Source organism: Entelurus aequoreus, linkage group LG08 (assembly GCF_033978785.1).
Source record: "Entelurus aequoreus isolate RoL-2023_Sb linkage group LG08, RoL_Eaeq_v1.1, whole genome shotgun sequence".
Lineage (NCBI taxonomy): Eukaryota > Metazoa > Chordata > Actinopteri > Syngnathiformes > Syngnathidae > Entelurus > Entelurus aequoreus.
The window spans coordinates 33,573,430-33,595,204 of record NC_084738.1 but is presented as its reverse complement, the minus strand read 5'-3'; the positions used below and the strand labels follow the sequence as shown (position 1 = coordinate 33,595,204).

At 38.6% G+C, this 21,775-nt stretch overlaps 1 protein-coding gene across 8 annotated transcripts in view; it reads left to right on the top strand.

The window, feature by feature from the left end:
* The window catches only part of abcc3 (ATP-binding cassette, sub-family C (CFTR/MRP), member 3), a 123,765-nt gene that overhangs the window by 30,557 nt on the left and 71,433 nt on the right, over positions 1 to 21,775 (top strand). For all 8 annotated transcript variants that reach the window (XR_009827036.1, XR_009827039.1, XR_009827037.1 and 5 more), the window contains exons 3-4: positions 7,853 to 7,978; positions 8,589 to 8,726. Coding sequence is in view for 4 of the 8 variants with exons in the window: in XM_062056314.1 (XP_061912298.1) it covers positions 7,853 to 7,978; positions 8,589 to 8,726 (264 nt within the window). In the remaining 4 variants the exon portion in view is untranslated. The remainder of the gene's footprint in view (positions 1 to 7,852; positions 7,979 to 8,588; positions 8,727 to 21,775) is intronic.

The window sequence follows — 21,775 nt, the reverse complement described above, 5'->3', positions numbered from 1 at the left end:
TCCAGATTCCTCAGGGACCCTGCCTCCATCATTGCCCCGATCATCACGCACATAATAAACCTATCAATTACACAAGGCCAAGTACCAAAAGATTTTAAAATAGCAAGAGTAACTCCCCTCTTTAAAAAAGGAAGCAAATTGGAACCTGGCAACTACCGACCTGTTTCTATTCTCAGTTCCGTTTCGAAAGTAATGGAGAAAATAGTTTATGAACAGGTCGATAGTTACCTTGCCACTAATAAACTCATGTACAAATTCCAATCCGGCTTCAGAACTAACCACTCCACTGACACATGCCTTCTCTATCTGACCGACCACATCAAACATGAGGTGGACGCGGGCAAATACTGCGGCATGGTCATGCTGGACCTTCAGAAGGCCTTTGACACCGTTAACCACGCTATACTGTTGGATAAGCTCAGAGCAATCGGATTTAACAAAACCTCATGGAGCTGGATGCAATCTTACTTGGAGGGGAGGGAGCAGGTGGTAGAGGTGAACGGCACTGTGTCCCCCCCCCCCCCTCTCGGTGAGCTGTGGAGTCCCCCAAGGCAGTATATTGGGACCTTTACTGTTCCTAATATACATAAACGACATGTCATCGGCATGCGACTGTGAATTGTTTTTATTTGCGGATGACTCTGCCTTGCTGGTATCCGGCAAGGACAAGTCACAGGTGGAGAAGATCCTCAGTGCTGAGCTCTGTAGAACTTGCACCTGGCTCGCTGACAACAAGCTATCCATACACTTGGGTAAAACAGAATCCATCCTGTTTGGGTCCCACATCAAACTTAAGAAAGTCAATGACTTCACCATAAAAGTAGGTGACATTGTTATCACCAGGAAAGATGAGGTCACCTACCTAGGTTCCATTCTAGAGGCTAACCTTTCCTGTGATAAAATGGCAACCAAGGTAATCAAAAAGGTTAACCAACGAACGAGATTTCTCTACAGAATTTCCTCTCTGGTCAACAAAAGCACCTTAAAGATTCTGGCGGGAACTCTCGTTCAACCCTTTTTCGATTACGCATGCACCTTCTGGTACCCTAGCACCTCCAAAACCCTCAAATCTAAACTCCAAACATCTCAGAACAAGCTAGTCAGGTTACTGCTAGACCTCCACCCCAGATCCCACCTCACTCCTACCCACTTCTCTAAAGTGGGCTGGCTCAAGGTGGAAGACAGAGTTAAACAACTTGCACTGAGCCTAGTCTATAAAATCTGCTACACCTTCTGGTACCCTAGCACCTCCAAAACCCTCAAATCTAAACTCCAAACATCTCAGAACAAGCTAGTCAGGTTACTTCTAGACCTCCACCCCAGATCCCACCTCACTCCTACCCACTTCTCTAAAGTGGGCTGGCTCAAGGTGGAAGACAGAGTTAAACAACTTGCACTGAGCCTAGTCTATAAAATCCGCTACACCTCCCTGATACCAAAGTACATTTCAAACTACTTCCTTAACGTAAATGACCGCCATAACCACAACACCAGGGGGTGCTCCACTAACCACGTTAAACCCAGATTCCGAACTAACAAAGGTCTTAACTCATTCTCTTTCTATGCCACATCAATGTGGAATGCGCTCCCAACAGGTATAAAAGAAAGGGCATCTCTATCCTCCTTCAAAACCGCAATAAAAGTTCACCTCCAGGCAGCTACAACCCTAAACTAACACCCTCCCCAGATTGCTAATAATCAAATGTAAACAATCAAATGCAGATACTTTTTCTTTTTCTTATGCCTTCTGATCTCTCTCTCTCTCTCTCTCTCTCTCTCTCTCTCTCTCTCTCTCTCTCTCTCTCTCTCTCTCTCTCTCTCTCTCTCTCTCTCTCTATGTCCACTACTTGATGTCCATACCCCCCCCTCCCCCTCCACACCCCTGATTGTAAATAATGTAAATAATTCAATGTGATTATCTTATGTGATGACTGTATTATGATGATAGTATATATGATAGTATATATCTGTATCATGAATCAATTTAAGTGGACCCCGACTTAAACAAGTTGAAAAACGTATTCGGGTGTTACCATTTAGTGGTCAATTGTACGGAATATGTACTTCACTGTGCAACCTACTAATAAAAGTCTCAATCAATCAATCAATCAATACTAACTATACGAACAGGTCATCGCATTTGTGTAGGGTGATACTAGCATACTAACGCTGGACAAGTACCGGTAATCACATTTTAATCTCGATTTCCATTTTGGCTTCTCATGATTCTAGAAATATAGCATTGGAAAAAAAGATTAATGGGCCATGCAACATGCATGCAAATTCCTGACCAATGGAACAGATGAGTGAGTGTATTAGTGAAAAAAACCCATGTCTTATAGAAGTTTTTAAACTCACCACATGGTTGCTATACTTTTTATTTGACACAACGCTAGTATGCCTACAAAAAGTAAGGCATTTCTGCGTTACCGTAACTGCAGATGGAATCGCACAATTGGCCAATAAAATGGAATCCACTGTCAAATGCAGAATATCAGGGACATTGACATACATGTGAGTAAAATGTTGTCATTGTGAGAACAAGGTGGAAAATAATGTGCCTTGTATCGCTCATTTACATCTGAAACATTTATCCTTTTCATCCTGAACTAAACAATTTTGAGACGGCCATTTGAAACACCAACTAAACTACAAAGCTAAAGCTTGCAAGAACAATCCATACACCCACAACACATCTCATCTGCTTGTATTGTTGTGAACGACATCATCAATGTAACATTAATGTACAAACAAGACAGCAGTCTCAACTTGAGTCTGTCTCTTTTTTTAAACAACCTCAAGAACAACAGCACACTTCCCTCCTTCACAATAAAAGCGCTGTGTGCAACATCCGGTCTCACTGCGCTAACAAAATAAGGATTTCAAAAAAGTACCCTACACAAGCATTGCATACATAAAGCACTTTTTGATACATTTACAAAATTATAATGCTCTGACTCGGGTTGTATATCGGTACTAATAAAGTACTGCAGTACTAATGAATTAAAATAGGTACTATACTGTCTCTGAAAAATATTAGCACTTTTTTTTTTTAACGGACATGACAGTGTGCCATTGTCACGTCGTGACATTACTGGTAATACGTGCAGAGGCGCATGTCAGTCAACACACACGCACAAATCACTTACAAGCAGACACAGGGTGGAGATAGAAGAGGGAGAATGGATGCACTTTGGCGTTAAAACTAACAATAAAGTACTGGTACCCAAATATTGGTATTGAGACAACCCTAGCTCTGACTTAAAACATTTTTCATGACACAAAAAGCACACACTCTATGGTGGTAAAATAAGTGTAAAAAGTATCAAAAGGGAATTATATAACATTTAAAAGGAAAAACTGAATGTAATATTTTTTTTTCACATTGCTATTGTTATTTTAATTTATTGTTGGTACTAGTATTATTTTACTTGTTATTTATTTGGTAGTACTTTGTATTTGGTTATTCTTTTAAATCATATTTAAAGTTGAGTTTTGAAATGATTAAATAATTGTGTTATTAATCGAGATTTCAATATCACTCAAAAATAATCGTGATTATTACGTTTACCATAATTGTCCAGTCCTGTTGTATACTATTTTCCATTTCTAAAAAAACAGATCAACCCATCTGTGGCCTGTGGAAACATGATCTGGCTTCATGCTGCATGTGCAGCCATTAGCTGTCATCAAATGGTGGGTGGGCACCCATCATTTCTACAGAACTCTAGTGCTTCACTGCAGATTTGGCCTTTAGTTATAAGAAAAAGGCTGTCATTTGCTTGTTTTACAATTGTACTGATCCTCACAGTTGTTTAGAACTATAACTATAAACATATATACATTTACTTATGCTACTACAATGGAAATCTTAAAAAAAAAAAAATATATATATATGTATATATATATATTTAAAAAAAAAATCATGCCTATGAACTGTATTGTAAAAACAAAAAGTAATCTACCTATCCCTAGTCATGGTATTGGTGTATACCTTATTAATAATGTTATTATTTATGTCATTGACTAGTGACACTTTAAAGAGCCATTTTAGTGTTTACTTACAAACAATAGATGTGCGCATTATTATGACACTTAATGAACACAGAGTCCAGAATCACAACCCTAAATGTATTGCCTGGCATGCCAAAATCTCATACTGGACTTTCTACACGCACTTATTCCAATCAGAACATCCATAAGCATGTTTCTAAAACCAGTACATTGTAACACTGGGAGTAACAATTTACTACGGTTGGAATATAAATATAAATGCTTGGACTTGAATTTAAAAAATAACCTTAATAAAAAACGGTCATAACTTCTTTGACTCACCCATTATCAGATGAACACATCCCCTGTGTTGCGGCCACATTTCCTGGTGGTCGCTGGAAGGATAAGAATGGGTCTTTGTTTCTTGAATGATACGCTTTTGACTTACTGAGTAAATTCGACGTGGGTTTATTATGGTTTTACAAAAAAGGATGACAAACGGAAGTGATAAACAACATGAAATATAATAGTTAAATCAATCAGTAATTAAATAGTGTGGCACCCAAACATATCCTCTCCTCCTGTCCTCCTTACTCTGTTCTATTTCCTATTTCCTCCTTCCTCACAGGTGTATGTGCTCTCCTTAAATACCTTATTAGACACCCGCTAGTGCACACACCTACCTATACCCATGTGACCTACAACTCCTAATTCTAATAACACGCCCACACACACTGCTCCTAAAACCTCTAATTCTGTCTTCTACACCGTATATACTTCCACCACTTCCCAGGCGTACCATTTTGGTCAGCTTTAGGCTAACTAAGCATTATATCCTGTTAAAACATGACGGGGCGGCGTGGCTAGGTTGGTACAGTGGCCGTGCCAGCAACATGAGGGTTCCAGTTTCGATCCCCGCTTCCGCCATTCAAGGTACTGCCGTTGTGTCCTTGGGCAAGATACTTTACCCACCTGCTCCCAGTGCCACCCAAACTGGTTCAAATGTAACTTACATAGTGGATTTCACTATGTAAAGTGCTTTAAGAAAAGCGCTATACAAATATAATTCACTTCACTTCACTAATGTTAGTACAGTACTGTAGCTTGCAAAGCTATGCAAGTGTTTCTAACCTTTGTGAGCCCCTGACCTCTTATGTTGTTGTATGTGATTTAATGTATAGCATCTTGCGTCTTACTATTAAAATTGTTGAAATTTGCATACGATGGGACCTTTAATTAGAAAAATCCACACATTTAATTGTGCTTTTGTACAGGACATCTGTGAGGTCTTAAAAAGTCTTAAATCCAACAATTTGAGTTTGAAGCCTTAAAATGTCCAAAATCCACAGAATCATTGAAATTGCAACACATGCGCCAGTTCTGAGACGACTAGAATTTAAACGTGTTTACGTCTGGGTTTACTTCCGTAAACACTGCAGGACATGTTGCGGTCTGGCTCGACCGTGCTAAGGTAACAGTGAAAATGTGGACTGGAATTTCAGTACAGTAATGCGGGCGTTACTGATGGAACGGATTGGATTGGATAATAAGCGCTGACAAAGGGTCTTGAAATGATTTATATACATGATGAATAATGGCAGTTTGTCCAAATTATTATATTCCTGCATATTTATCTATAATTTTTCTACAAATTTTTTGTTAAAAAAAAAAATCACACCAATTTATTTAGGGGGTTTAGGCATATTTTAGGGGGGCTTTAGCCCCTTTAAAGTTGGCCTAACGATGCCAATGGTAAAGGGCCCTATTATGCAAAACCAACTAAACTTATCTATTTGTACCTGCGGTTGTGTTTGGGATCAAAATAAGTCCCGAAAATTTGATATCAAACTGTGGAGGCATTGTGGAGATATTTATAGAACAATCTTGCCTTCCTTTATGCTTCCTCTAAACGACCCAGTTGGGATTTGCCCTGTTCTGCGACGTTTTTCACACTAGTGACGCCCCCAGATTATCCATATATAGTATACATTTACCCAAAGTGCTTTGCGCGAGTGTGCTATTATAATCTTCGCTGTAGTCAATAAGCGCCTTCTTTTGTTCTATTGTCTGGGCAGACTGGCTCGTACATGCACATACATCCTCCGCTGTTGCCATTTCTAATACAAAATAGCAGACAGTTCCAACTTTAATCTGTCAGTAGACTCCATATGGAAGCGCTAAAAACTACAACATGGATGACGGGAAAAGACGCCGTTGAAGTGAAATCACGTAGATAAGACCGCCCACAAAACGGAAGAAAGATATGGTCAGAAAACAGCTTGAAAATGCTTGTTAAAACATAATTACCTAAACAACGTTTTTTTTTCTTTTTTTTCAATAATGTCCTGCCCAGCTTCTCGGGCAAATCATACAGCAGATGTAGATGCCCATATCGGCTGTTCAGATTTACTTTACAAAAGAGAAGTGTAGGATACTTCTCTTGTTGCCTTACTTGTATTTTGACTTTATTAAATGTATTTATATTATCATTTGGTGCAGCCGGGCCGGAGCAGGAGGGGATAGAAAGAGAGAAAAAGGAAGACAGAGGGGGGAATTGTGGGGACAAGAGGGGGATTAGACAGAGAGACAAAAACAACAACAGCAAACACAACAACAACAACAACAACAGAGCAACATCAGCAAATACGACATGTACAAATATGATGGTAAAAGTAATAGCAAATAAGCAGTTAGCGAAAAAAATAAAATAAAAAAATACAGAAATGACAATGAGCATTATTACACTAAAAATGGAGCAATATGAATACCAATAGAAATAGTGCTATTGATAATAAACAATACCAATACTTTACCTTTATTATCAACAATACAATTGTTCAAATGCAACAATACATATACGTAATGATAACTTGAGATACGAAAGAATGCAGAAAAATGGAGGGGAAGAAAGGGAAGCAACCTACATTAACCTTGTAGATTGTTATAGTAACAATAGGTTAAGCTTTGTCAGTGTGCCATGTGTTATACCCAGTTTACCCTAGGGCAACGTTTTGAACAAAGAACCACATGTAGACCACACGGTTTTAAATGAAGAAAAAATCATAATATGGCCCCTTTAATGGAAAACATGTCGATGTGAGGACAACAAGCACCATGTGGTCAGCCCAAACCTGACCTGATGGCGACTTTTGTAGCCAGGATAAGTAAGCCAACGACAAATTAACCGACTTACTGCAATAATGTGTTCAACACACTGAACGTGCTTGAATTTACAAAAAGTAATTTAAATGCTTGAATATATCTATCCTTATTCATGAGTTAGAACCTTCTTAATATTGTCAGCTCAAAATGTGGCTGTGTATAATCCTTTGATATTATTTAATTTAGAAAGGCACACACCTTGTTTGTACGTAATAGCCTGGTAGAAACATTTTGACAGGTTTTTCTAAGTTAGTATATATTTTTACAATTGAGTCTCGTCTCATTAAAATAACATAGAAGGAACTGAGTGAAAAGTAAAATTGATTATCATTGCACAAAACAATGCACGGACAGAATTAGCATACCAGTACATGCATGGGGTACAAACTGAGGAGGAACACGACAACTACATGTGTAAAAGTGTATGAAAAATAATACAACATTAAAAATCCCTCCCAGCAGCACAAATATATATAGCAAATTGACTATACTCCCGCACATTTCGGGTACTTGCCTTTGAAAAGCATAAAATACAATACAAATAGTTTAACATTGGAGGTACATTAAACAATTTGAATGTACTTTTGACAGACTATCTGACTGACTTTTTAATCACAGCCCATCACTTGTGCATCTACAGTATGTGCCAATTTGTTATTCCAATCTTTATTCCTCATACTCCAACTGCCTCTCTTAGGTGTTTGGCTTGTTGTTATGGATTGTATGCTGGACAGATCTCTTCTACACATTCCACGAAATGCAGCAGGAAACCAGTGAGCCGCCAATTTTCTTTGTCACCCCCTTGGTGCTGGGGATGACCATGGTAAGAAAACCCCACTGTCATTGAAACACAGACACCCTTATTTACACATTAACAGCAGTGACAAGTGACATTAATGACAATTCAATGTCATAATTTTGAACTTTTGATTTATGTAATCAAGCCATAAAATTTCATTTAATCTATAACACTTATTTATTTAGCAACATTTACAAAAGTCTAAATTTGTCCGACCCTGTATTTGGTTACAGTAAAGCAGTGCAATGTTTTCTTATACACAACAATTCTCCTGACATGATTGTGCGTCTTTTAAATGACACCACATTCTTGATAAGCTGCAACGTGTTAGTAGTGGTTGCTGAATGTCAGTTTAACACCTTGCCTCTCCTTTCTATTCCCGTTTAATCGGTCATAAGTGTGTCAGTGTTTTTAGCTACCACACAAACTGTTAATCTGAGATTTGGAATAAAACAACAACTCAGATCAAGCAGTTTACCCTAAGAGACCCGTTTGCAGCAGCACATGTAACCCAGTCAGTGTGTAGGGAGCAGATTCTGGTTTACCTCACATACCCTCAGTTCTGTCTCCGCTAATGTAAGTCAGTCTCTCCTCTGCCCCGCCCCATTCCCTATCTCCCTGCCTTCTTCCTCAGCTGCTGGCCACATTTTTGATCCAGATTGAGAGGTTACATGGGGTTCAGTCCTCTGGGGTCCTCTTCATCTTCTGGTTCCTGTCTGTGCTGTGTGCCATTGTGCCTTTCCGCTCCAAGATCCTGCAAGCATACAGTGAGGTGAGAATAGTCCTGAAATGACTTAGCTGTTTGTCAACAACCTCGCCTTTCTTATCCTCAACTTCCAAGTAGGGTTGTCACAATACCAGAATTTCAGCCATCAATGCCGATGCTTATGAATTTACATGTTTCCCGATACCGCGATAAACAAATATAAATAAATTACCCTATGTACTTTTAATTTCACTACTGAAAACTACATATTTCAAATTGCAGTAACAGCTGCCAAGATGTATCTATACACTCAAAAACGAACAGCAGTTGCCTATAAAAACTCACTATATTAAAACAAGAAACATTGTGCTTATAAATATTCTCATAAATGACTAATAACTTTTTTACATTCTAAAAAGAACAGGGGTGGCGAATATTTGTTTTTAATATTCTTTCAATATAATGGTAGCGTGCCATCATGTCATTTGTAATAAAATAGCTAAAACATATTTAAAAACTAAATATTGTGTTTTTATTCATAATTTTAATCAACATTTCAGCCTTTTCTAATTTCGTGAAGCCTTTTTACCCAATTTTTTCCATTTTTGCTTTTTTTTTGTATGTTTTATTTCTACTAAGTGCCACAAGCCCATAAAAAATATACAGCGCACCGGTATATAAGCCGCAACCACTAAATTTTGGAAAAAAAAATATTTTCCATACTCCGAGAGGGACAAGCGGTAGAAAATTGATGAATGATGGATAGCTTCACTGGACTATAAGCCACATATACTGTATATACGTTGTGAAATGAGTTATTTACACAAAAAGATTTTGTAAATGTTTATTTATGACGTAAATAAACATTTACAAAATCTTTGAAGGTACGTAAATTTTACGTACCTTCATTTTTTTCCAAACGGTGTCTGTAACACGGCAGTAAAATGACTGATCAAACAAGACAGAAGTCATGGTCAGCTCTCCACTCAATAACTCCCAATGACATTTTGGAGAATATACTGAGGAATATGTGAAGCTGAAACAATACAAATAGAATGCCAGTGTAAGTTGGTAATACTAACACAGACACTAGTAAATGTGTTAGCATATTAGCTAATGCTAACGATGCTAGCTTCATTACATTACGATAGCATGTACAAATATGCATGAAAACATCCCAGACATCGTACATGGGACGGTTTAGTATGTATGAATAGTTTTAGTTAATATTTTAAAATTTACAAACGTTGCTTGGAGTGATGAATGAAGAATCCATACAAGTAGGAACGCTAAATACGCAATCTATTTCTATTCTATTCTATTCTATTCTATTCTATCCTATTCTATGGATGACTAGAAGACGGAACAACACTTGTACTTCTGGTTTGAAGCACTAAACGGAAGGAAATACTGTGGACTTTCACCCCGCAACACCTGCAGTGAGCAAAGTTGTCCAAAGGATGGCACCATAGCACAAACAATAACACAGCTTTTCAGTGTCTCTGCTTGTGTTTAATGGAAACTATTTGTTGAACACAAAACATTATGGTCATCAGCAAAGCAAAACACCCTAAAATTAGCTGCACCGTTTTATAAGCCGAAGTGTACAAAGCATAGGAAAAAAGTAGCAGTTTTTAGTCAGGAGTTTACGGTACTTCTCGGGGTGCAGACAGTTGCAGACCCTTTGCTCACCGTTTGTCTCTCAGCATTTTCAAATGTGTTTTATCATGCAATTTTTAACAGTTCGTGGGTCTGATATGGATATGTATTGTATAAACTTCACTGCACTTTGAACTTTATCTTCGCAATGTATATCGCGCTGCTGTGGATAGTTATTTTGCCTATTAGCTTTTGCGCATTGGAACTGCCTTACTAGATGGTAAGGCTTCCTCACCTACACCAGTAAACACTTGCTGTCAGTTTTCTCACTTAGGGCCCTATTCTCCCATGAGCTTAAGTGAAAAAAGTGAGCAACTGCGCGGCATTCTCCCACTCGCTTTGTGTCTGTCACTACGCGCCTTCATCCAAGATGCGCACTTTGGATGGAGCAACCCTTAAATGTGCCTGTTCTCTGTCAAATCTGGCCTTTTGCTTATTCTCCCATTGACTTAAGTATTTTAGTTTTTGCATGCCTATGAGGCTGCAATAAGTGCAGTGCTCCAAATGGTATACAAGTTTTGGGCTTGCTTGCTAGCTAGAGTCCTATATTAAACGAGCGTCAAACTGCAGTCCACATATGTGTAACTGCCATCTACTGGTCACACTTATCATTACACCATAAACCAAATAATACTGCTTCGAGGTGGGTAAGCACAACCAGAATTAATCCGTACATTAGGCACAAAGGATTATAAAATGATCAAATGATCAGCTGTCATTCTCTGACTTTAGCGCAAACACACTGCATAGCAGGCGTACACACTACATCAACATGGTGACATGTACACGTTCACGTGACAAGCCCTGGATGCATACAGCTTTTTCAAATTTAAAGTGTTATCTTTTTCATGGATTTCAGTGGCCTTAACAAGTGTTAGTAAAACTCCATGTTCCATTGTTTTACCTAGAACCAACCTAGAAACCAAGAAAACAAGGTGTCACGGCAAAGTCCGTCTCATTAGTATGTCCTAAGCACTTTTGCCTAACATACTGGGTGGGCTAAATGGCAGAATAAGGATAAGAAGAGATTAGGAAAGTAACTTAAACCGTGTAAAAAACAGAGGTGAATAGGACCTTTAGTGAAGTCTACCCACGGACTGTCAGAAAATTTTACAGCCTCTTTTACGTCCGGGGAAAAGGAAAAGGCGCTGCTAAAGAGGAGGCGTGACACAGACTCTGGAGACACCACATCTGATTCCCGCTGCCTGTCGTCACTTTTTGCTAATGTCCGGGGGCCGTGTTTGTAGATAACAGCTGGTCCACACAATGTAACATACAAGAACAAGTGTGCCCACTACTACTGACTATGTGACGCTGACAGTATCTTTTAGACCCTTGTATCTTCTGCGGGAGATTGAACAGAACGCCGCCATTTTCTCATATACGTGCCTGATCCAAATGACAAAGCAGCAGGGGAAAGACTTGCAGAGAGCTATAATAACGCTGCTCCGAGTACGTCTTGGTTTTGCTGGACTTTGACTCCTGCAATTTGTCTCATTACTTGCCTCTACTACAGAAATGGGTTGACTGTCCCATACATCTTAACGGACGCTTGATTGTTGCTATGGCAACATCCCTGATTCTTATAAAGTGGTTTGCAGATCACCTCTTGGAAAATCTCACCACAACGTAATTTATCTTTTGCCTAAATATAAGGCTGTGGTAAAACGAATGAAAACAATTCAGAAATAAATACAGGTGATGTCTGACCAAAGTAAAGAGCAACTCAGAGACTGCTGTGAGAACATATTAGAACATCTTTTTTGAATCCTAGTAGATCGATTGAATTCATCATGTTTCCTTTAAATTTAAGTAAAGAGATAATTTTGTGCAGACAGTATAGTTTTTTGAGTAAAGGATGACTCGTAACTGCTGACAGTTTTGGCTGTGCCTTCAGCCTTTGTCAGAACTCTCGTTGTGAACTATCAGCAGGAAAAAGACATCTCTTGCTCAAAAAAATATATTGTGTTCACACAATAATTTTTTACCTACAGTTATTTAAAACTTCAAACTTTGCCCACAAAAGGGCGGCAACATCACTCCCAACTGATTCACAGGGAACAAAATTTAGGCAAAAGCACACAATATTCTTTTTAAACAAGTGATATTTCGTGGGCTGCACTGAAGACTACTTGACCCGCGGGCCATAGTTTGGACACCACTGGCATACACTTACAATGAAGCAACACCAAAGGAGGAAACAAGGTGGCACTACATATAACTAATTAACAATTTAGAACAGATGTGCCGAAAGGACAAAGAACAAAAAGTAAAGGTGCTACAAAACAGAGAGCAAACAACAAATGCTGACAACATAACAGCACTAGGACAGGAAGTGAAACTGAACACAGGACAATAAGGAACCAAGTCCAAATTGTCACATGGGATCATGGCAGAGTCAACAAATATATTAACTGTTAATGAGTTGATTAAATAGATTTTGTCAAATACTCACTCCTAAATGTTGTATTATTACAATAAAAAAGTTACATTTTTTAAAATGAGAAAGTCAAGAAAGTAAGTTTTAGTATTTAAAAAAAATAGTACAGTTGAGTCATAATTTAAAAAAACAACAGTGGATGTTAAAGTTTACACACAGACTCAAACACAACTGTATGACAATATTTTAAAAAGTCGCATTTATTAAAATGAGATTAAAGTCAAGAAAGTAAGTTGTATTATTACAAAAATGTGTAAAAATATACTATATAGTATAGTTGAGTCATAATTTAAAAAAACAACAATGGATATTAAAGTTTACACAGATTTAAACACAACTGTATGAGAATATTTAATATTTGTTAAAATAACACTTTTAGTGATGTCTTTAAAGAGCCAACCCCAGGTGAAGTAATTCTCAAAATAATATCTAATGTATTAAAAGTTTGCTTAATATTGTAACTTAATTCTTGTATTAATATCTTTCTCGCACAATTTCAACTTTATTATTAAGGTATCATTGTTTGCATTTTCTTTTCAGTGTTGCCTTAAATACTCCCTAAAATAAATGGGTTATACTTGTATAGCGCTTTTCTACCTTCCAGGTACTCAAAGCGCTTTGACAGTATTTCCACATTTACCCATTCACACACACATTCACACACTGATGGCGGGAGCTGCCATGCAAGGCGCTAACCAGCAGCCATCAGAGGCAAAGGGTGAAGTGTCTTGCCCAAGGACACAACGGACGTGACTAGGAAGGTAGAAGGTGGGAATTGAACCCCAGTAACCAGCAACACTCAGATTGCTGGCACAGCCACTCTATATCAACTTCGCCACGCCGTCCCTAAAACCACACAATATGCAGGTATTTTTTAAAAACATAGCTTTCAAAAACTTTTTGACCAAATTTCTGGCCACATGATTGCATTTGATGCTTATGTTCTTCAATCGAATGATACACCTAAGCCCTTAAGGCCTACTGAAATGAATTTTTTTTAATTTAAACGGGAATAGCAGATCCATTCTATGTGTCATACTTGATCATTTCGCGATATTGCCATATTTTTGCTGAAAGGATTTAGTATAGAACAACGACGATAAAGTTCGCAACTTTTGGTTGCTGATTAAAAAAAAGCCTTGCCTGTACCGGAAGTAGCGTGACGTCACAGGAGGAAAGATTCCTCACAATTCCCCATTGTTTACAATGGAGCGAGAGAGATTCGGACCGAGGAAGCGACGATTACCCCATTAATTTGAGCGAGGATGAAAGATTAGTGGATGAGGAACCTTAGAGTGAAGGACTGGAGTGTAGTGCAGGGTGTATCTTTTTTCGCTCTGACTGTAACTTAGGTACAAGGGTTCATTGGATTACACACTTTCTCCTTTTTCTATTGTGGATCACGGATTTGTATTTTAAACCACCTCAGATACTATATCCTCTTGAAAATGAGAGTCGAGAATGCGAAATGGACATTCACAGTGACTTTTATCTCCACAACAATACATCGGTGAAGCTCTTTAGCTACAGAGCTAACGTGATAGCATCAGGCTCAAATGCAGATAGAAACAAAATAAAAAAAACCCCTGACTGGAAGGATGGACAGAAGATCAACAATACTATTAAACCATGAACATGTAAATACACGGTTAATAATTTCCAGCTTGGCGAAGCTTAACAATTGAAGCTAACTTAGCTACGGAGCTAACGTGATAGCATCAGGCTCAAATGCAGATAGAAACAAAATTTAAAAAAAACCCTGACTGGAAGGATAGACAGAAGATCAACAATACTATTAAACCATGAACATGTAAATACACAGTTAATAATTTCCAGCTTGGCAAAGCTTAACAATTGAAGCTAACAACAGAGCGGCGGCGGGCGTTGTAGCTTTCGACGACACCCCGGCCGCCATCAGAGTCGGCAAGAAACATATATTTCCCCAAAGTTACGTACGTGACATGCACATAGCGACACGCACGTACGGGCAAGCGATCAAATGTTTGGAAGCCAAAGCTGTACTCACGGTAGTGCGTCTTCTATCCAACTCAAACACAACACAACCTCCTGATTGTGTTGCTGTAGTCTGCCGCTAATACACCGATCGCACCTACAACTTTCTTATTTGCAGTCTCCATTGGGGGGGTTAAACAAAAATGGCGCCACCAGGTATGGTGGGTGTCGTCGCTGCTCTGTTCATTTATGCAATACTGACAAGTACAATGAATAACAAAGGCAACAGTCAAACTTTTTTGCCTAAAGATATATGTTGTTTCGACAATATCAGCAAAACAATAAATGCGCACAAGGTTGAAGCCGAACAACACTTTGGGTTCGGGAAACATGCGCTGCTCGTCACATTTATCCACCCGCTTCTCTACAACCAAGCAACAAAACGAACAAAGACAGGACTTAAACAACGGCAAAATATTGTCTTTATTGTGGCAATCTCCTTATTGCTGTCTGGAGATATCCACAAGTGTCCCGGTCCAAACAACATACCGGCAACAGGGGAAATCAACGTAAACACAGCTAACAGCAGAAGCGCTACAGCTACCAACAGGAACACCACCGCTAACCTACAGGTACAGCTATGCACATCGTACTACACACCTGAGCAAGAAACTTACCCGTGCGGTTCCGTACCCCCTGGGGGTGCTTCCCCGGCGCCGGTGTCCGGCTCGGGCCTGGCGGCCGCGGGATCTCTTGGGGCGTGGAGTGGAGCGACGACCCGGGACACCGCTGTGGGCGTGCCGGCTCTGCATCCCGCTTCGCCGCGGGGGCGCCCCAGTTTGGAGACGGGCGTTGCGGTGACTGTTGCCGTGGATGCCTCGCGGGGTTCGCGCCGAGGCCCGCGCGGGGGTCGCGCTTCGACTGCGGGTGGAGCACGTGGAAGACGCTCGCAACAACAAATCGATGACATCTGTGCTCATCTACCAGACCTGGGATGCAAGCCTAGACATTTGGTCGATACCAGCGCAGGCGTGAGTAAGACTGAATCAAGTAATGCTGGTAATACTGGGCCCCGTAAACAGTATAGAGCTAAAATTCCAAATAACACAGCTGCTTCCAAACAACGAACTACAAAGATGTTTCAAACTGTAAACCATGCACAAATATTATGGGACCAAAATTCAAAGCCCAAAGGAATATTTGGGGGTGACCTTAATATTAGAAGTGTTGTCCAAAAGACTGAACAAATCCAGCAGTTACTGTCAGACTCTAATCTGGATTACATTTTGTCTATCGGAGACATGGTTAAAACCTACAACACCTTCTGCTCTAATTAATGTCCCGGGGTACAAGATTTACAGAAAAGACAGATCAAGTGGGAGAGGGGGAGGAGTTATGATTTATGTAAGGGAAAACATTAAAAGCGAACAAATAACCCTCCCAGTAGATCATCTTGAGTGTGTTGGAATTAAAATCACATTGTCCTTAGAAATGTATTTCAAGGTAATTGTAGCATACCGACCGCCCACAGCTAAAGACATTTTTCTCAGTTCATTTTCAGACATCCTCAAACAGCACAGTACGAAAGAATTGATCGTTATGGGGGACTTTAATCTGGACTGGTTAAATAAATAGCGTAGAAAGAAACTTAAGGACATTATAAACGGCTTCTACATGACACAAATGATAAGCAGCCCTACTAGAATTACATATTCCTCCCGAACCTTGCTGGATTTGGTATTTACTAATAAACCTGATCGCATTAAAAAAACGTACAATTTACTAACAGGCTTATCAGATCATAACCTCGCATTGATAACACGGAAGTTGTCAAGATTTAGGTATCACAGCCAAAAAGGTACACAAAAGTGCTTGCCCTATATCCCTAAAAAAGACCAACACTTACTAGAGAATGAACTTAAAACTGTCCCATGGAGTGACATAAATTGGACAAGCACCGAACATGCCTGTGATGACCTAATGACAAAAATCAAAGAGATTATCTGTAAATACACTAAAACAAAACCCAGAAAGAAAAGTGCTAAAATAAAAATACCTTGGATTAATGAAACAATTTGGATTCTTATGAAAAATCGGGACTCAGCTCTCAAGAGAGCAATTAAAACAGGTCTAAATACGGATCGTATGATTTTTAAAAGTTTGAGGAACAAAGTTACAATGCTTATGCGGAAGTCTAGGGCTGACTTTCACTTAGAATTAATCAAAGCTGCAAAAGGTAACATTAGACAGTTATGGAAAACCATTGACACACTCACTGGAAGAGAGCAAACAAGAAACAACACTATTACATTAAATATCAATGGCACTACTATCACAGACAGTCTGGACATAAGTAATAATTTTAATGAACATTTCATCCAGTCTGTACAAACCCTGAATAAAAAATTCCCTCAAAATCAGTGCAAAGAATTGCCATTTATTCAGGATGGACTAAGTTTAGAATTAACAAATGAAACAAAGGTAAACAAAATCCTCTCTGCATTAACAAGCTCACGATCTAGAGATATATACGGTCTGGACACATTCTTCCTAAAAACGTATAAAGATAGTCTTACTGCTCCTATAACAACATTGATAAATAAATCAATAACAGAAAACACTTTCCCTACCACGTTGAAAACTGCCACTATCATCCCAATCCATAAAGCAGGAAATAAACAAGACATCAACAATTACAGACCAATTAGCCTTCTCCCCGTTATTTCCAAAGCAATAGAAAAAGTGATCGTTGAGCAACTCACAGAACATTTGGACTATGAAGACCTCCTTCATCCCATGCAGTTTGGGTTTCGGGCAAATCACTCGACCGAAACTGCATGTTGCCTTCTACTAGAAACAATCAAACAAAACCTTGATAATGGAGGTGTAGTTGGAGCAATATTCTTAGACCTTCGCAAGGCATTCGATACAGTCAGTCACCCCACGTTACTTACAAAATTAACATCTTTTAAACTGTCGACAGATACTCTAGCCTGGATTATGTCATATCTATCTGGTCGGACCCAATGTGTCCGTATTGATAACACAACATCCAGTCTCACTGCTACTGATATTGGCCTGCCACAAGGCTCTAATATCGGCCCTATTCTTTTCTCCATGTATATAAATGACCTGCCATCTGTATGTGAGGATGTAAATATCCAGATGTATGCAGATGACACGGTTATTTATACTTGGGGAAAGGACGCTGAAACGGTTGCCAGAAAACTTACAGCAGCCATGGAGAAGGTGGCAAGATGGCTACATGACTCTTGTCTTACATTAAACATTAAGAAAACTGCAACAATGTATTTTGTAAACAAATATAAAATGTCATCCTTTCCAAATATTACGGTTAATAAGGAAATAATACAACATGTTAGTGAATATCGTTACCTGGGTGTCATTTTGGAGCCAACACTTGGCTTTAAAAACATATCAAACAGATGTGCCATAAAAACGTTCAAATGTATCAGGAATTCATTAACACTGGAGGCAGCTCAAACTTATTTTAATGCAATGATTATGTCTCGTTTTTATTATTGTATAACATGTTGGTCGCAGGCAAGCAAAATGACACTGAGGCCATTGGAAACTTTGCACAAACAATCCCTCAAAATCCTTGACCGAAAACCACAACACCACCATCATTGTTTAGTTCTCCAAAAATATATATTGTTAAATTTAGCTAACATTCAAAGATTAGCATCAATACGAATGGCCCATCGAATCTTAAATAACACTGCACCAGCGCCACTTAAGCACTTTGTCCAGTTTACATCTGCTGTGACAACTAGAAACACACGAGCCTCCACCAGGGGGCAGTGTAGCATACCCAGATGTAAAACCTATTTTGCACAATCAGCCTTTTCATATAAAGCCATAAAGGAATGGAACGACCTCACAACAAACTTGAAAAGTCTAACAGATTACTCTTCATTCACAATTGAAGTTAAAAAGTGGCTTTGGAGCAATCAAAGCTGCTCACACGGTCACTAAGATGGGCATTATGTTTGACACATCAACCTAATGTGTATTATATTTATCCATGAGAGCATTTTTATTGTAAATTGTGAGGTGTGTGTGTTAAAATCATGGTTATTTTTACAAATGATGACAGATGTGAACAAAAGCATGTATTGTCTTTGTGTGATGATGTAAATGAGGTGTGGTTGTATTGTATATTAAGTATGTGTCCATGAAAGGGCATTTTATGACTTTTTTCTTAATACTTGTGTATGATTTTATTGTCATAATTTTATTGCATGATTTTTGTATCTCTTTAATTTAGGTAGCCAGGGACTGCAGATGGAAATTAGCTATTTAGCTATAATCTGGTACAGAACATATCTGTCTTTGAGCTTAATGTTTCTGTGCATTGTCCCTTCAAATAAAGACTAAACTAAACTATTGTCCATTAAACAAATTGCAAAAGATTCACCAACACAGATGTCCAGAATACTGTGGAATTTTGCGAGGAAAACAGAGCTGTTTGTATTGTGATACAATGTGTCCGAATACTTCCGCTTTAACCATGGACGTCACGCGCAAACGTCATCATACATAGACGTTTTCAGCCGGAAGTTCCCCGGGAAATTTAAAATTGCACTTTATAAGTTAACCCGGCCGTATTGGCATGTGTTGCAATGTTAGGATTTCATCATTGATATATAAACTATCAGACTGCGTGGTCGGTAGTATTGGGTTTCAGTAGGCCTTTAAGCCGCTTTCTGATGGCAGTCTTATTTACGTGCCAAAGTCCTCCTCCAGGCCATGTCTCCTTTGACTGCATTCTCCACTCTGTCAGCCATGTTGTAGTTTTTAACAGTTCCATATCGAGTCTACTGACAGCTCTAAGTTAGAATTATAGTCCACTTTTTATTAGAAAACCAGAAAAACAGAAGTGTTTTATAAATATCTCCGCCATGCATCCATGGTTTGGATTCAAATTTCTGGGAGTTATGGGGAAACCAAATACACAAAAACAGCTGCCCACAGGTAAGAAAAGTTGGCTTTGCGTATTATGACCCCTTTAACTCAACTTTCTCATTAATTTGGGGTTTCAGTAGGCCTCTAAAGGCCTACTGAAATGAATTTTTTTTATTTAAACGGGAATAGCAGATCCATTCTATGTGTCATACTTGATCATTTTGCGATATTGCCATATTTTTGCTGAAAGGATTTAGTATAGAACAACGTTGATAAAGTTCGCAACTTTTGGTCTCTGATAAAAAAAACCCTTGCCCCTACCGGAAGTAGCGTGACGTTGTCAGTTGTTCACTCCCTCCTATTTTCCTATTGTTTTCAACGCAGCTAGAGCTATTCGGACCATTACCCCATTAATTTGAGCGAGGATGAAAGATTCGTGGACGAGGAACGTTAGAGTGACGGACTAGAATGCAGTGAAATACATTTTTTTTTTCCGCTCTGACCGTAACTTAGGTACAAGCTGGCTCATTGGATTCCACACTCTCTCCTTTTTCTATTGTGGATCACGGATTTGTATTTTAAACCACCTCGGATACTATATCCTCTTGAAAATGAGAGTCGAGAACGCGAAATGGACATTCAGTGCCTTTTATCTCCACGACAATACATCGGCGAAACGCTTTAGCTACGAGCTAACGTGATAGCATCGTGCTTTAACTGCATATAGAAACAAAAAAAATAAACCCCTGACTGGAAGGATAGATAGAAAATCAACAATACTATTAAACCGTGGACATGTAAATACACGGTTAATGCTTTCCAGGCTGCCGAATGTGCTCGAGAGTGATGCCAACAAAAAAATGCAGTACGACAAACTTGCATGCCCACTTAAAACACAACCACCCGACTTCTTATTTCCAACTAGTAAAAGACGTGCACAAGAAGGTGGAGAGCCTTTGTCCCGACAATCCAGTCTTACTGAGGCATTTGATTAAATAATATAATGTGCAAATCCATGCACTATAATATGAATACTTAATGTACAATTATATTTGGAACAAATTACATTTATGAATAGCTACACTTTAAGTGGTCTCAAAGACAAAATAATAGACATTAAAGTACTAGTGTTTGTTTCTAGTCTGTGGTATGTCCTGCTTGCACAACACATTGCTCAGGTCAGAGGAGTGGTGGAGGCAAACAGGAAGTAGAACTAAAAATATGAGTGTGACGGAAAGGAAACACAGTTAAATAAATATAGTTTAAACCTGTCATGACAGTCATGACATAAACGAAGCCATGCTACAGGTGTTCACTCTCCCAATAAATCCAGGATCAAAGCACAGAAAAAATACTAATACTGTACTACAAATAAATGAGGCAGCCGCACAGTGGGTTAGTTGTTACACTGCAGTCTCACAGCTAAAACTTTGCGATTCAAATGGGTATGGGCTGAGGTGGTTTGCATGGCCCCCCGAATGTGTGTGGACATTCAAATAGGGTTGTAATGTTACAAACTTTGTATAACTAGTAAACATTTAGTAATCGAATAATAATGAAATAAAGACGTTTTTAAAAAAAATGTATTTTCATAAATGCACATGACATTGAAATTGCACTTTTACCACGGGAACATCACTACATGTTACATATATATAAAAATAAAATAGTAAAAAAAAAAAAAAAAAGTGTAGCCTAAAACTAGGTAATATATAAGAAATAAAGAACCTAATTAAACACAAAGACCCTTTGATAAAGTAAGATTAATTGAGTGACAATGTAGTTCACAATTTAACACATACACATTTAATATTAATTGTAGGAGGAGTGTTTGACTTTTGGACAAACAACTCGTTAGCATTGGGGGGTATGGTAATTTAAAAAACAATTTTTTTGTCATTAAAAAAATACAATCATGTGTGTTTACGGACTGTATCCCTGCAGACTGTATTGATCTATATTGACATATAATGTAGGAACCAGAAATATTAATAACAGAAAGAAACAACCCTTTTGTGCGAATGAGTGTGAATGAGTGTAAATGGGGGAGGGAGGTTTTTTAGGTTGGTGCACTAATTGTAAGTGTATCTTGTGTTTTTTATGTTGATTTAATAAATAATAAAAAATAAAATGA